Genomic DNA, 15924 nt, shown 5'->3' with positions numbered 1-15924 from the left:
ATTCCAGGCTTGATCTGTGCCGGGCAGCTCAAAGAGGAGGCAGGAGAAACCCAACAAAGCACCGGTGTTAGCACAGCCAGCTAACCAGGCATCTTCTGTCTGGGAAAAAAATGGACAGTGGAGAGCTTTATGTTGAACGTCCTAATCTGAGCTGAGGCTCCCGTCTTCTGCACATGCTTCAAGCACAACGTTCCACGCCCTAAGGTTCTCCTGTGTTTTTTATTGGAGGGGGATCCAGCGCACATTAGCCATTTATAGTGTAAGTTTATGGTACAGATTTTTGCCCCCCAAAGAAATAGGAAATCCATCCCATGACTTTTCGGTCAAGGTAAAAGAGTGAGAGAACATTTTAAAACTACACTTGAATGCAGATTTATACACAACATTGATAGACTCTATATTGTTTAGCTTAATTTTCAAGGTGTTTTATAAATATTTTGTGATTCCTATCTTCTTCTGAACATCTTTAAGTTCACTCTGTGTTGGTTATCTAAGTCCATTATTTACTTCTTTTCTGAACACAGAGTAATAGAGATTTGTTATTTACTTTTTTTGCAGCTCAGGTAGCGTGTCCGCCCTGGGACTGGGAGATCAGAGTTAAAATTCTGGTTGATTCATACCAAAGACTTTATAAAAATGGGACCCAATGCCTCCCTGCTTGACACTCAGCTTTAAGGGGTTGGATTGGGGGTTAAACCACCAAATAGTTCCCGAGCATGGCCGTGTCTGCAGCTCACCGCTTCCCACAGGGATGGGTCAAATCACGGGGGCAATTTTCACCACACTAGTGTGTGTGACATCTATGGGACTTTAATCTTTAACTTTGCTGACAAGATTTGGCTACATCTGTTGTTCTTCCTCTTCCTGTGAGACAGGTGGGGTGGTGCCCCTGTGGACGACCAGGCTGGTCAGGCTGGTGGCCATAACAGCGGGCCGCCACTGCTCACATTTTCCAACAATTTCCTCCACTGTATTAGTTTGGGGCAGTTTTGGATTTCTTCATGTGTCTATCAATGCAAACAATTTAAAATACACTTTTAACTTTTGCTACTGAAATTTTAACGACTAAATGCTGTTCTTTTTTAAGTAGAGCTTACTACTTTAATCTGGTGTTGAAATATATATATATATATGCAGTTATGTAAATTATTACTTTTGTGATACGTCTCTCTGAACATTGGATAAAGGACTGTCGCCTCATGCTTTTGCTTAAAGAGGTGGTAATGCCCCCCTCAGAGTCTTACTCCACCCACGTATCAATTTTAAAAACTGCAACATTAGTAGGCGTTGCCTGGAGGACCGAGAGGGCGGAGCCGCGGCAGTGACGAAGACGATGGCTAACTAGACAATGCTAGCTCCCTTCACTCTGAGCAGTTATTGGAAGTGGAGGACGTTTCTCCCCCTCCTTACCCAGACACCCGAGAAGAAAGGGACCAAGTCTATTCGGAGGAGACAAGCGGACCTGAGCCTTATTGTTTTGAGCTTGTGAGTTGCCTGAAACTACCGGAACCGACCCAACAGAACCAGCTCTGAATGGTAAGTAGCCGTTAGCCATAGCATTGGATTAGCTGCAGGGTTTGGCTCCACGGCCCTAGAGAGATAGTATTCAACATGTTGAGGTTTATCTGCTTCCACACACCTGGTTTTAATCAGCAACAAATAGCTGAGCTGCTTAACAGCTAATCTAACCTGTTAAAGCAGGAAAACCACTGAAATGTGCTGGATAGCAGCTCTCCAGGAGCCCTGGGCTCAAGTTACAATCTGCTGCATAGAAAGTTATGAAAATACCCCAAGAGAAAATTATTCTGTAATGTGTTCAGCCCACTAAAGCTGCCCTGATTTCATTATTTATTTACTGATACTAGCTGCTCTTGGTCGTAGGTGATCTTCTGGTGTCTGCAGGTGGTCTCCTGCTGGTGTCGTCAGGATCAGGAGCTTCCAGAAGAATGTGCCTTTCAATGACTCTTCCCCCCTTATTTGTTATATTAATTAAATAAATCTCAATTTATATATTTCCTGTTTTTGTTCATGTCCATAAATACTTAAACATGCTTGAAATTAAAACGAGCTTTTAACAGTGAGGTGCTAGTTTAATTCATCACAATAGAGCTAGTTAAACATGCAACAATGTGATAATTCAATTAATGTAATTTATAAATATCCATTAAAATATCAAAACTGGAATCAAAATGAGACATTTGGCAGCACAAAAAAACGTGTCAAACACATTATTATAATAATTGTAGGCAGACAGGAGACAAAGCTGATGGAGGTTCTCAGTCATCGAAGGATGGCTGAAGGCTTTCCAGGAACAGGAGATGTGGTGTTGTCTCTTCTCTCTCTATTCTGCCAGATGAGCTGATAGGTTACAGGTGTGTGAGGACATCCTCATGCTGTCACAACCAGATGACAGGAGTTATCAGGTGATCAGCCAGGCTAATGATGAGATGCAGAAAGAAAACAAATCATGCAGAAAGAAAGCAAATCCAGGACAGTGTACAATAATACTATGTGGTGTTGCTCACCTTATGTGCTCTTATAGAGTATTAACGTGTGCCTGCCTCATGGTGTAGAGCCCATATTTTGATGAGTGTCCTGCAATAATGCAGGTTATTAGTTAATTTACTTTAGATAGCAAAAACAAAATATTTAATGTAAAAGTTATTTACCAGGTGAATCAGCTCACACGTCACCACCAAGTGTCACGGGCAGAATCAGTAGCCTCCATGATGTCATGATGTAATCACATACTTATTTAATTGGTAATATCTTAAAAATTTTGAAATGTTTTATTATTATTTTTTTTTTACCTTGAACAGTTCACTGAGCATGCACTGTCACTGAGGTGGAAGCTGGAATCAACAGCAGACACCTCACATCTTGGTTTTTTCAGGGGTGTGGACGCTGCTCTGGGACTTTCTGGAAGATTAATTTCTGTCATGGTCCCTGTGTCACAAGACACACTGCGGCTGTGAGCTCTATTCTGGCTGGCTATGTAAAAAACAAAGCAGCAGCACATTTATAAATGTTTAAAAGAGCATAAAATCACGTGTAACAATAATCTGTAAAACATATTAAAACTAGAAGGTAATAATAAAATGTTTACATAGAAGATTATTAAAAATAATTCACCTTTGCTACGCCGGTAAGGCTTCACGTCAGCCTGGACAAGTGCATTCTGACAGCCAATGTCTTGGGTAGATTTAGCCTGAAAAAACAAATAGAAGCACTTTGTTGTTGGAGTTTATAAAGTCAGATAATATACAAAAGAAACATATAGGCGCTTTATAACATTCCTAGTGTGTGATCGTTATTCTAACGTAAAAGTCAGTCACATATGATGTGGAGAGCCTGAAATGCGACCTCCTGAACAGAATTCCTCACGGAACCGGGTCACAAGCTGGATCTCACGCTGTAATGCTGTCTGTCAACTAGTGCTGCGTTAGTTAGTCACTGTTGCAGAATTACCGACTGACACAAAAGCAACCCGAATTTTCTCCAAACCATGTGGGCCGTTTTGTCGGCCAGGGCTTCGAGATATGTTCCGATTCACCGCTGATTCTAACCTTACATCCCGGTCCACATTTTGTGAACTTGACAAATCAGCCCGAAGGCAGCGCAGGCTGATATTAGTTAAATGGAGTGAACCACGTCTCTCAAACTTTGCATTTAGGTAGGGAATTGTCTTTAGAAGATGTTAAAACTTTTATTTAGCTTACTCACCTCAGACTGTAGCCCGTCATGGTGGGGGAGCAGAGTCGGTGGGCTGCATCTAAATCGCGGAAGAGCCACGGTGGACACAGCCTCCCTCTTCAAACGGAGACGTGCAGAATCGCGGGTAAAATGCTGGTTGCAAACTACAGCACCAGGCGGGAGCTGAATGTTTTCCAGACACCGATTGCGCGCAACCACTGGCGCCTAATTTCAAAGTCCAGCGGAAAGGAGTGCAACCCCACAGAGCCACCGCAACCACACTACACTACACCTTCTCACCTTACTAACACGATATGGAGCACTAAACCTGAACTACTTTCCTAATAACACTAACAGCCAAACACTAACTAAACTACAATATCCAACAGCCAAACTAACACTAAATAAGTATGCATAACACTAAAAGTTATGCTAAAGACTAGGATATGCTAATGCTATATGCTAATGCTGAACTACGGCTAACCTCCCTACACTCGCTTGCAAATCCAACTCCCAACTTGCCACAAGGCGTGGCCGAGACTCTCGTTGCTTTTATAAATTTGACACAGCTGCTACGTAGTACTCTACTGGTTTACATAGTATCTTACTCTTTAGCCATTGGCTAAAATTTATTCAAAATGACTCAAATTCTATGTTTTAAGCTGAAGGTGGCGCTATACTGTGGTATTTAGGCAGAATTTTAAATTTTTAAAGAAAATGCACCAAAATGCTAAAATGATGAATACACACATTTAAAACACTATTAGACACTCTTTTATACAGTTCATCAGCAAAAAAAAGTTAATTTAGACACTACTTGCTCTTTAAGAACGACTGTGAACACCATAGTTGGAATGAAAACTTGCAGTGGTTTCGTTTTAGTTCCCATAAAACTTCCCAGGTAAAAATAATAGATTTCCCTAACTCACAGGTTGAGCAGAGACAGACATGGATGTGTCAGCCACCTCTGTTCCACTTGGGGGGCTTTTACTTTATATGAACTTAGTTTTCACATGGCAATCCCATCAAAATAAAACTACAATATCACATACACTGGATTTCCTTATGTTTTTCTCTTTATGTTTCACCCTCTTAGCGGGTGTTGTGCATCATTAACAATAATGATGACGCTTTGGAATATTGACCTAATGCACCTGCTGTGAAACTGATTTCCAGGGTTATAATGGACAACTGAATTGGCCATTGTTGACATATGGTCCTAGTTTACTTGACCTTGTTTAACATTTGTCTCGTTTTTCTTTCTGATTCTGGGTTTTCCTCTAGCTCGGCCTGTTTCTACCCCTCTGTCTGCCCTTCTCTGTTCAGTCCAAGCTTCTGTAATTCCAATTATACTGTGTCAAATCCATGCATGTCACTTTCCAGATCCCTAATCATCCCTTCTCTCTTTCATCTACAAATCCTTTGTTCCTTTCTCCTCCTCCCTTTTCCTTTCCTGTATCCTCTTTTCTTTGGGGCTCGCCCGACTCCACCCCCTCATCTGCTCCATGTAGTCCCAGCTCATCCTCTTCATCATCTTCCCATTTAATCGTGTCATAGTCTGTTCATTCTTCTTCTCTAGCAGCTCTGTTGTGCCAGGTCCATGGTTTTAACAGTTTTAGTTTTATGTTACAACTTACAAAGTTGTTCTTGTTTTCATCAGATCACTGAATGCATCACTGAATGCAGTCTTTAAAGAGATAATGTGTCATTTTTACCATTAACCTCTGGAATTATCCATCTAAATGTTGTTGAAAAGGAATAAATGATACCCAGTTGTTGACTATTATTGGCAGCGTTGTTACATATAACCACAAAAATAGGGTCTAAAATGCATGGGAGTGGATCTAAGTTTCTGGGCGACACCATATTAGATGCTATGTTTCCTTCTACGGGAACCTGCAAGGACTAAATTCACTTACTGAACTTTTGCTGTTCAAAAAAAATGTTCTTTTAAACATTTACCTCTTCACTCATTGCCAGTGATGAAAGGGAGTCGGATGTGTTTGTCATTTTGCTGGAGGCTGTACTCCCAGGGCTTTGTAACCCTAATGGCCATCCTTTGGTAAGGTCTTACTCGAACACACAAATATGGCTTGCTTACACTGATTTAGATATGTACTGTCCCCTATCCCCAGGATAAACACACACTGTCACTTTAAAACTATGACTATTTTGTTAAAAAAACACATTCAGATAAGACAGTTGAGAGCTAGTAATCCAGAGCTAAAACCAGGGTATCCGCTGGTCCTTAAAAAGTCTTTAAAAGTCTTACATTTGCTTTTCCAAATTTAAGGCCTTAAAAATCCTTAAAAATGACAAATAATCCTTGAATACCATTTCCAAAGGTCTTAAGTTACCAAAGACCCAATAAACAAGATTATTTTATTTCTATAAAATTTTCGTGAATTTCTAGTTTGTGTTCAGCATTTTTTGTGCATGATATTGGCATAAGCGGAACCGTACACATTCAGTTTGTTGTGAAAGGGGGCTATTTTTAGATGAGCACATTAGCTGGTTAAGCTAGTGGGAGCTTATGTTTATGTATTTAGCAGACGCTTTTGTCCAAAGCGACTTACAAGTGATAATCGACATGTGGCCCTTGAGGCTAACAATAGCAATAACAACAACAACTTGACATCAGTCATGGAGAGGAGGGAACAAGGAGTGGACAGTAGAGAGGGGGAAGAGGTGCAGGCAGGGTGCTAGTTAAGAAGATGCTCTCTGAAGTGCAGGGTCTTCAGGAGTTTCTTGAAAATTGAATAGGAAGCCCCTGTTCTGGTAGTGCTTGGAAGGTCATTACCCTTATGTGGAAAGATGCATGAGAAGAGTCTGGATTGTCCTGAGCGTGATGTAGGCACTGCTAGCCGACGATCTTGTGATGACCGGAGCGGCTGGGCCGAGACTTAAGCCTTTGCAAGAGGATTCAGGTAGAGGGGAGCCGTACCATCTTGGACTTTGTATGCTAGTGTTAGCAATTTGAATTTGATGCGTGCTGCTAGCGGTAGCCAGTGGAACTCAATGAACAGAGGGGTGATGTGTGCTCTTTTTGGCTGATTGAAGACCAGACGTGCCGCTGCGTTCTGGACCATTTGAAGGGGTCTCACAGTACAGCCTGGAAGACCAGTTAGAAGGGCATTGCAGTAATTGAGGCGGGAGATGATAGTAGATTGCACCAGGAGCTGGGTGGCATTTTGTGTTAGGTATGGTCTGATCTTTCGTATATTATACAGCGCAAATTAGCATGAACGAGCAACAGAGGCAACATGATCTTTAAAGGTCAGGTGTTCATCAATCACAACACCCAGATTTCAAACTGCCTTTGAAGGAGCCAGAGATAGGAAGTCATTTTGGAATGAGATATTGTGCTGTATGGATGGTTTTGCTGGGATGACAAGTAGTTCAGTTTTAGAGAGGTTGAGTTGGAGATGGTGGGATTTCATCCATTTTGATATGTCAGAGAGACAGTTTGATATTCGTGCAGAGACGGTGTGGTCGTCCGGTGGAAATGACAGATAGAGCTGGGTGTCGTCTGCATAGCAGTGGTAGGAGAAGCCATGTGATCGAATGATCTCACCCAGTGAGGTGATGTATATGGCAAAGAGAAGAAGTCCTAGTACAGAGCCCTGGGGGACTCCTGTGGCAAGATGGTGCACGGTAGAGGATTGTCCAAGCCAAGATACACTGAATGATCGTCCTGTGGGGTACGATTCAAACCAGGCATGTGCTTTCTCTGTGATGGCCATGCTAGAGAGTAAGGACAAAAGCTTGCCATGGTTGACAGTGTCAAATGCAGCCGATAAGTCGAGCAGGATAAGCACAGAGGATTTGGCAGTCGCTCTAGCTTCTTTTAAGGATTCCGTCACTGCTAACAGAGCAGTTCAGTGGAGTGGCCCTTTTTGAACCCAGATTGGTATGGGTCAAGCAGACAGTTTTGTGAGAGGTATTCTGTGATCTGCTTGAAAGCCACCATTTCAATGATTTTGGACAGAAAAGGGACAGGCTTGCGCCATGGGGAAGTGCAAGTTTAATGGTAACTGGATGGCTAATCCCACGGTCGCTACGTGGTTAGCACCAGTTCCAGGAAATAGCTGGAAATTATAGCTTAAATTTAATTCTAAAAAATTGCTTAAATTTGGTCAAAGTAGCCTTAAAAAGGTCTTAAAAAGTCTTAAATTTGGCTCCTTTGAACCTGCAGATACCCTGAAACGCTGTCGTAAGCTGACAGTTCAGTTTGGTATTTTTATTTTATTTTATTTTTTACAAATGTCTCAAGCAGAGTTGCCAGTTTGACACCAGTGAAGAAATAAAACAAGATCTGTTTTCTTAAATGTGAGGTTTTTGGCCTGTATTGTTGTGAATTATTTTCTTTTGATGCAGCTTTCCAAAAAGTGTTTTTTGTGTTGTGTCAAGAGCCTTTTGGGACTGAAAATATAAAACCCTGAGCATGGTTTGTACTGTGTCGTTGCACTTGGCTCTCTTCTGAACTATACACCCAATGGGTGTGGCAGAGGCATCTCATAAAACAAACATATCAATTTTGACCTTTTGAGCTTCAGTGTGAAACCATAGAGCAGGGGTAGTCAATTCCAGTCCTGGTGGGCCAGTGTCCAGCACGTTTTAGTGGTTTCTATGTTCCAACACACTTGATTCAGTGGTTGAATCATTTGTGCAGCAGCTCTACAGACGCCTGTTAATCACCTGCTGACTGGAATCCGGTGTGCTGAAACAGGGTTATAACAAATATGTGCTGGATACTTGCCTTCCACGCCCGGAATTGACTACCACTGCTCTATGGTTTCACACTGAAGCTCAAAAGGTCAAAATTGATATGTTTGTTTTATGTTTTACACTTGAATGCAAGCTTCTTGTCCCACGGAATTGCCATATTTGAAAATATTTAAAAAGTCAGGCCACTAACAAGCTAAACAGTTTGAAGTCCAATTTTAAAGTATACAACTTAAGTGAGTTTTATTTTTTAATTCACTCAAATTTGTTAAAAAATTCAAACAAGTTGAGGAATCTTGCGAATAAAGTTAAAATAAACAATAGTTGTTTGATTTATAGCAAATTTATAAAGTATGTGTAATGTGATAAATCTCTTATTGATATTAGTTACAATCCATGTCACCTTAATATTTCAGTTCTCAAATATCTAATTCATCTAATTAATTTAATAATTTCTATTTGTTTATTTCTGATTTTCAAGTCATAAATGCTTTTTAAAACAGTATTTTTGATTGAAGTGCTGAACAATGCCCCATTGTTATCTTTGTTACATTTTTACCAAAAATTGATACTGTCTGATTAAATTTGTTTTATGTCCATTGTCACCTCTTTTACAACAAATATTGAGAAACAATGAATACTTGCGTTTTATTGTTTTAGATTATTTTTTAACTATTATTAATATTTTATCAGTTGATCAAAGCAAAAAAATAACAGATTATTTGGGAAATACATACTTCATTTGGTGATTTGGTGGTGAACACCAGCAGTTTTACTGCCAACCGGCATTTTCCTTAGCAGACAAAGTAATGCAAAGGACCCCCCCCCCCCCCCCCCACACACACACACACACACATGTCTGTGTCCCAGGCAGGAGGGATGCATATGGGTAGATGTGTTTGTTATGCCTGTAGCCGTGGGGAGGCAGGACCGAGCGATGGAGAGGGAGCTGGGGAGACTGAGATAGGGGGAGGGGATTGTTTATTTATGTGGCATTTTCCTTATTTAATGCTAACTGCACCCCCTGAATCCCGAGACGAAAAACAAAGGTAAACGGATACAGAGGGACGGGGGAGAGGGGGAGAGGAAGAGATGGATGACTAAGACCAGCGGGCGATGGAGCGCAGCATGAGCGACGGCCGAGACGCCTGAGACCAGCGCTTTAAAGGAGGAAGGGATGGATGGACCCACGGACACATAGAGGGAGAGCACGTGTCAGTCCGCCGCTCGTCGCCCAGACAATGAACGCGCTGTGGTCGCTGCCGGCAACACATCGTCACGGCAACCGTAGTCAGTGGGGTGCGCGCTGAGTGAGAATGGGAGAGAAAGAGAAGGAGGGAGCGCTTAGATAGAAAGAAATATGGTGTACTCCCTCAGTAGATAGTGTGTGTGTGTCTTTCCATGGCTGTTTGGTCTGTATGATCATGTGTGTGTCTGTGTGGTTGATGTGTGTTAGTGGCCCGCTGTCTGACACCATGATCTTCTGTAACCATCTAGGTGAATACAAGAAGGATGAGCTGCTGGAGGCAGCAAGGTGAGTACCAGACTCAGGATGCTCTTTGTTTTCATTTGGTTTCTGTCTTTTCTGCTTTTCATGTCTTGTTATCCTTCCTCCTACTTTTTCTCCTCCAATCCATCTGGTCCCCCCCCCCCCCCCCCTTTTTTTTTTTTAATTATTTTACTTTTTGTGTTTTTGCCTTTTGGCCCCCCTCCCTCTACAGCTCCTTTTGTTCAATTGGGCCTTTATTTATCTCCATCCACTCCTTTTGAATTTATTTAAAAAAAAAATCCAACTTAATTTTTTATTTGTTTGAATTAATTGTCCTCCCCTCCCCCCTGGTATAAACACACACACAGCTCCCACACAAGTTACGCGTTTCAGATTTCAGAAAGCCTGGTCCTTTTGGGCTAGTGACACTTGTGCATTTATTATTATTATTTTTTTTTTTTTTTGCATGCTGCTGATGTGGGCTGTGTGTTTGTGTTTTTTCGGCTTTTGCATGTGGAAAGTGGAACAGCTCTCTTTTTGGAATTGTGTGTGGGTGGCTGAGCGCTTGATGCCTCAACAGACCCCCTCTTTTCCCTCATCCAGCATCACACACACATACACACAACCACACACATAGACATAGAAGGAAGCAGATGGTTTAGCATAGATTCACCCTAGTGTATTACCGGGTCAGAGGGTTGTTTATACGTAGTCCATTAAGCCCGTGGGGCTGACTCACAGCTGAGCTTGTGACTGACTTTTCACCTCAGTCGTTTTGGGGAAATAATTATTTATTTCTAACTCCAGTGAAATGGATAATTGATAGAGCTGTCACTCTGTTTTATTTAAAGTCCATTTAGGATTTGTAAAGGCAGATATTGGAGTGTAGGAAGTGCAGCAAGGATGGATTGAGAGGATTGTAGTGACTCTGAGCTCTGGACATGTGTCCATGCCTGTGACGGCTAATGGCTGAAATCGAAAACACACAAGGATGCCTGCAAGAGATGAGGCAAATTTCACCCTTAAAAACAGACTCTTAATAGATCCAGAAAATGGTGTTCAGTTGTACTTGAAGCATTTTGATCCAAAAAGTGTGTTTAAAAAGACCCATTTTATCAGTGTGTAATAATAAAAAGGCTTTTTTTCTGCCGTTTTGAAAAGTGCTCTTGTGGAAAAGTTATAAATAATAACCTAATGTTCGTCCTGAATAGCCTATGTTCAAAGAAATAGCTTTTATGTCCTTAAGGATTCACAAGCTCAAGTCGCTGTCATTCTGAAAACAATTTAGATCTTTAAATATTCATAAATGTTCATGTAAATGTTTTACCTTTAAACTGCTGTCAGGTTAACCTGGACTTATACTGTGTGGCATTTTCACTCGTAGTGTCCAGCTCCAGAGCAAAGCCCACAAGTTCTGGTCTCACACTAATGCTTGAATGCAACCTGACGGCTCAAGTACAAAAACCTGAAAAACCAGAGACTGTTGTGTAGTTATTGATGTCTGTTGTCCTTCAGGTTTGCTGTAGTTGTAGAAGGACACACAAGGGTTTACGGGGATAAAATAAAAATAAATGATGTGTGTGGACACAGAAATGGCTGGACAGCCATGTTGGTGCATGCGTTGAGTTGTTCAGGTACGCTGGGGTCGTGGTTTGTTCAGTAGTGCCCTATCCTCATGCAAAATATCAAACATGTTTGATATCACACAACCGCACTATTGCTGATTGGAAACTGGTTGGGAGGTGTTAATTGCTTCTCGTTACCCCCAGTATACTTCACAATGAGAAACTCACCCCGATCTTCAAGGTTCTCACACCAAACATCTCAGTAACAATAATTTAGACCAATTTATACACTGCTGGAATCCCTCTTAAGTTTCTTTAACTCTTACAATGTTTTCAAACCATTTTACTGAAAAGATTGATTATCTACAAACATTATTTTTATTTAATCTGAGCATTACTGCAGCACCTTTTCTCTAATGATTAATAAAGTTGTGGCAGAAAATAAAGATGGTGAGATTGCCAAAAAAAACTGGTGACAAAGGAAAAGGAGAGGTGCTAAACAGGTCCTTTCAAAGTACAGTAAAGAAAAATAGTCTGGATGTAGACCAAAATGATGACTGATCATATTTTCTAAAGGCTAATGAGCACTTAAAATTCCCCTGTGTATCTTTTACTTCCTCAAATCATTAACACGCATCTAAAGAGATTTGATGGGCTCTAATTAGATGAAATTCAGAGGTACAAAAATGAAGAGCTGGAAGATCGTGGAAGGGTGTCTGGATTTGCCAACATTACCCAGAGATTTATTATAAAGCGTTTACTTTATATCTTTGTCGGACATCACTTAAAGCTGCAATGGCAAATCTGCAAAACAAGCTAGCTTTGTCAGCTTTCATCCCTAGGCCATGTCCCCCTCATATGGAAATGCAAGTTGCCAGAGGAAACAACATATCGTTAAACACCAGCCACCGTTTTCTAGATCCAAATATCTTTTGTTGTCCTTGACTCTTTCCGGGACTCTGGTAGTTTGTCCTAAAGTTGAAGTGGTAGCAGCTGACTATTTCTCTTTCTCTGATATTACTGAGCGGAAAACCTCTTACACCAGTGGTGCTCTGTCACAGATCACACAAGTGTGAATTGAGTGGAGGACCAAGGTAAATGTGGAAGTGTGGTGGTTCGGTAAGAAAGACAACTGGATGGTCCAATAGTTGGTTAGATCGGTCGCTGCCTTGGCAACACTTCCTGGTGTCGGTCCAATGCCAGAACAGGGAGCCTAAACCAGGAAGAACAGATCAACACCAAAAATCTTAATCCCAACCTTTCTGTAGGTGAACTTCGAAGAAAGCAAATGACACACGCACACACACGCACACACACACACACACACGCACACGCACACACACACACACACACACACACCCCTCCAATTCATCTCTGTGTGTTTGTTATTGATGGAAATTTCTCGGGCTCTTTCCCTTCATTCTCAGGCTTCTTATCCCATCTCCCCCCCCCCCCCCCAGTTACTTGACTAATCCACCATAGCAGTGGTTAAATTCTGGATTATGTCTTATGTGTGTTGGTGTGTGTACATTTTCAGGGGTGGAAACGAGGAGAAGCTAATGGCCTTGCTTACGCCACTCAACGTCAACTGCCATGCGAGCGATGGCCGCAAGGTAGGAGCAAAGTGCATGCACAAAAAGACATAAACACAGTAACAAGCTCATTGCTGGTGTTCTCTCTGTGATTTTCACCTTTAGAGAGTTGTTAGGGTCGCAAAACCAACCAACTAGCGGATTTATTTTCTTTCATTCTTGTCAGCCAGAGAGGTGAAACAAACGCCGGTACTGACAGCTGTGGGCTTCAGCAGTTTCAAATAATCTGAGCACTCACCAGCAGGCACCAGTGTCCTTTCTCAGCTGTCAGTCATTGAAATGAATAGATGGGAGACACAGAGCCTTTGCTGAATAAATTAGCACTTGTGCTGAACAATAATGGTGCATCTCAACACAAAATCCTGGCAGAAACATGGCCAAATGCATGACGAATGTGTTTTCAGTGCTTGTTCTTTTCTGCAGTGATTGTCTTTGGTTTTTTTAATTTGAGTCACCCAAAGGCTGTATGTGTGTGCGTGTGTGCATGCATGTATATGTTTTGTCAGTAAAGTATCTTATGAACCACTGGATGGATTTCAGTCCAGCCTTCAGAAAACAACTTTTGTAGTCAAAGCAACTCAGGATTTCCACCTTAGCTAATCAATTCAGCCAATAAACCAGCGAAGATCTGGTGCTACATTAGCTGAGAGTCATTCCTAACACATGTTTTAAAAGCTGCACATTACACACTGTTGCAATAACTGAATAGATGGACTTTAATCAAATTTTTATAACATACTATCCATCCGTCCGTCCGTCCATCCATCCATCCATCCATGTTCTGTTTAGTTTCTTTGATTTATTCAGGGAACACACACTTCAAAAATAATCCAGACAGAGTCAAGAATGTAGTTTATAAAAATTATTTTAATTCTCTTTTCTAAACTAAATGATTGTACATGACAAAGTTAGAATGAAATGATGATAATGCAGATAACAGATGATGAATGAAGTGATGGAGTGGAAGCAAGATGTTTTAGCAAAACCTCTCTTAAGTATCTGAGAGAGCTTGTGGTGTGTGGGTTATAAAATCAATTTGGCTGTATGGTTTGATAAGCTAAATTTATTTATAAAACCATTCGACGCAATCGTGCAGATTCTACACACCCTTTGTGTGATGGTTGCCCATCGGCGGTCCGTACGAAAGCGGCCCGAGTGGTGAGGTTCACCGGACGTCGAGACCACAGGAACCCAAAGAGGCGCAGTTCCTTTTGAATTCAGATTTCTAGTCCAGCCATGAGGTGTAACCAGGGTCTTCAGGTTAGAATGTCTGTTTGATGTGTTGAGCGGCTCTTAAAAGAGCCGTTGTGTCTGCTATCACTCACAAGCGTTGCAGAGAGGCTTTGACCTTGGAGTCAAAAGAATGGATGGTCTCAAAGTGCTTGTTCACCCAATTGGCTTTATCGAGTGAACGGTGAAGACCGGCTAGACCAGGAAGTGTTCTAGCTTTTATTAACTTTTGTTTATAAACTTAGACAAATCAGAATTTGATACTTTTAAGAGGGCGTTAACAAAGACCTCGGAAATTGCGCCTTCCCTCAGATACTCAGAGATGTAAAGTCTCAGTGTGATGTGGAAATGTTTTTTATGTGAAGTGAATGTTAAAACCTTAATATTAATCTTATGATGTATGAGTATAGAGCTCCGGGAGTTGACGTCACTTCTCCCGGCATGCAACAGTTCAAATCGAATGGCGCAGTCTTGGCAGGCAGAAGCCCGCAGCTAGGCTATTTGTTATTGCCAGAAAACTCAATCAAACGGGAAATATGGTAGATTCCTGTTGTGCCCCAGGATGCCAGAACAGACGTGGACGTGATTAGAGAAGAGCCTTCTACAGGATTCCCCAAGATCCGGAACGCCGCAAACGTTGGATCATCGCAATGAAACGCGCTAGCCTCCAGGCTAAAATGAAGCTGTGGGATCCCGAGAGTAAAGGTTTTAGCTTATGCAGCGACCACTTCATATCAGGTACCTAAACCAATGTTTCCTCAACTGTGTATGGTATTTATTTTAAATGCTTTTATTACGATTCTTAGTGGGCTTCCTAAATTTATTTAGGCTTGGCATTTTCTGTCTTATTACTCATAGCAACAGGTAAACATCAAGTAAAACGTTGCCTCGTGAGTTCTGCGTGCTGCCGTTTACGTGTCTTATGATCACAGCAATTAACTGGCTAAGCTGTATTTAATTTTTAAGCAATGGTTGATCAATTGTCAGATCACACATAAAAAGCACATGACGTTTCACACAGACATAACCTTGCAACGGGCTGTTGCTAATGGTAACAAAAATCTCCACTTACCCTCCCGGTCACAACAGTGCTGTCCTTTGCAGGAAGAATCCAGATCTGGATACCGACAACAAACCCTGATTGTATCCCTCCAGGCTTTTATATGCACTTAGCGATGCTCCGGAGTAGGACGCGGTAAAATTAACAAGGAAATTATGAATGTCAGGTAGGGCTGCAACAACGAATCGATAAATTCGATGAAAATCGATTACTAAAAGCGTTGGCAACGAATTGCGTCATCGATTCGTTGTGTCGCACAACTCTTCCAAAAGCGCCCCCCCTTCCCGCCCGCCGTTGCGCGCAGACCAGAGCAAGTCAGATCAGCGCGAGGGAGAGCCGCAGATCAGCGCGAGGGAGAGCCGCAGATCAGCGCGAGGGAGAGCCGCAGATCAGCGCAAGGGAGAGCCGGCAGATCAGCGCAAGGGAGAGCCGGCAGATCAGCGCGAGGGAGAGCCGCAGGTCAGCGCGAGGGAGAGCCGGCAGATCAGCGCAAGGGAGAGCCGGCAGATCAGCGTGAGGGAGAGCCGGTACCGGCAGATCAGCGCGAGGGAGAGCCTGCAGACTTGCGCT

General features: G+C 42.0%; 1 protein-coding gene across 3 annotated transcripts in view; it reads left to right on the top strand.

The window, feature by feature from the left end:
- Positions 1-15924, top strand: part of tnksa (tankyrase, TRF1-interacting ankyrin-related ADP-ribose polymerase a) — a 136795-nt gene that overhangs the window by 44044 nt on the left and 76827 nt on the right. The window contains exons 1-3 of one of the 3 annotated variants that reach the window (XM_015976776.3): positions 9455-9708; positions 9916-9952; positions 13010-13085. In XM_015976776.3, coding sequence (XP_015832262.3) covers positions 9600-9708; positions 9916-9952; positions 13010-13085 — 222 coding nt within the window. In that variant the 5' untranslated portion in view covers positions 9455-9599. Of the gene's footprint in view, positions 1-9454; positions 9718-9915; positions 9953-13009; positions 13086-15924 lie in introns of those variants that run through there. The other 2 variants (XM_015976771.3, XM_015976763.3) reach the window with 2 other exon arrangements.

The sequence above is a fragment of the Nothobranchius furzeri genome, chromosome 6 (assembly GCF_043380555.1).
Source record: "Nothobranchius furzeri strain GRZ-AD chromosome 6, NfurGRZ-RIMD1, whole genome shotgun sequence".
In the NCBI taxonomy this organism is placed as follows: Eukaryota; Metazoa; Chordata; class Actinopteri; order Cyprinodontiformes; family Nothobranchiidae; genus Nothobranchius; species Nothobranchius furzeri.
Note: the sequence above shows the minus strand (reverse complement) of the source record. Positions and strands in the feature narration are given on the sequence as shown.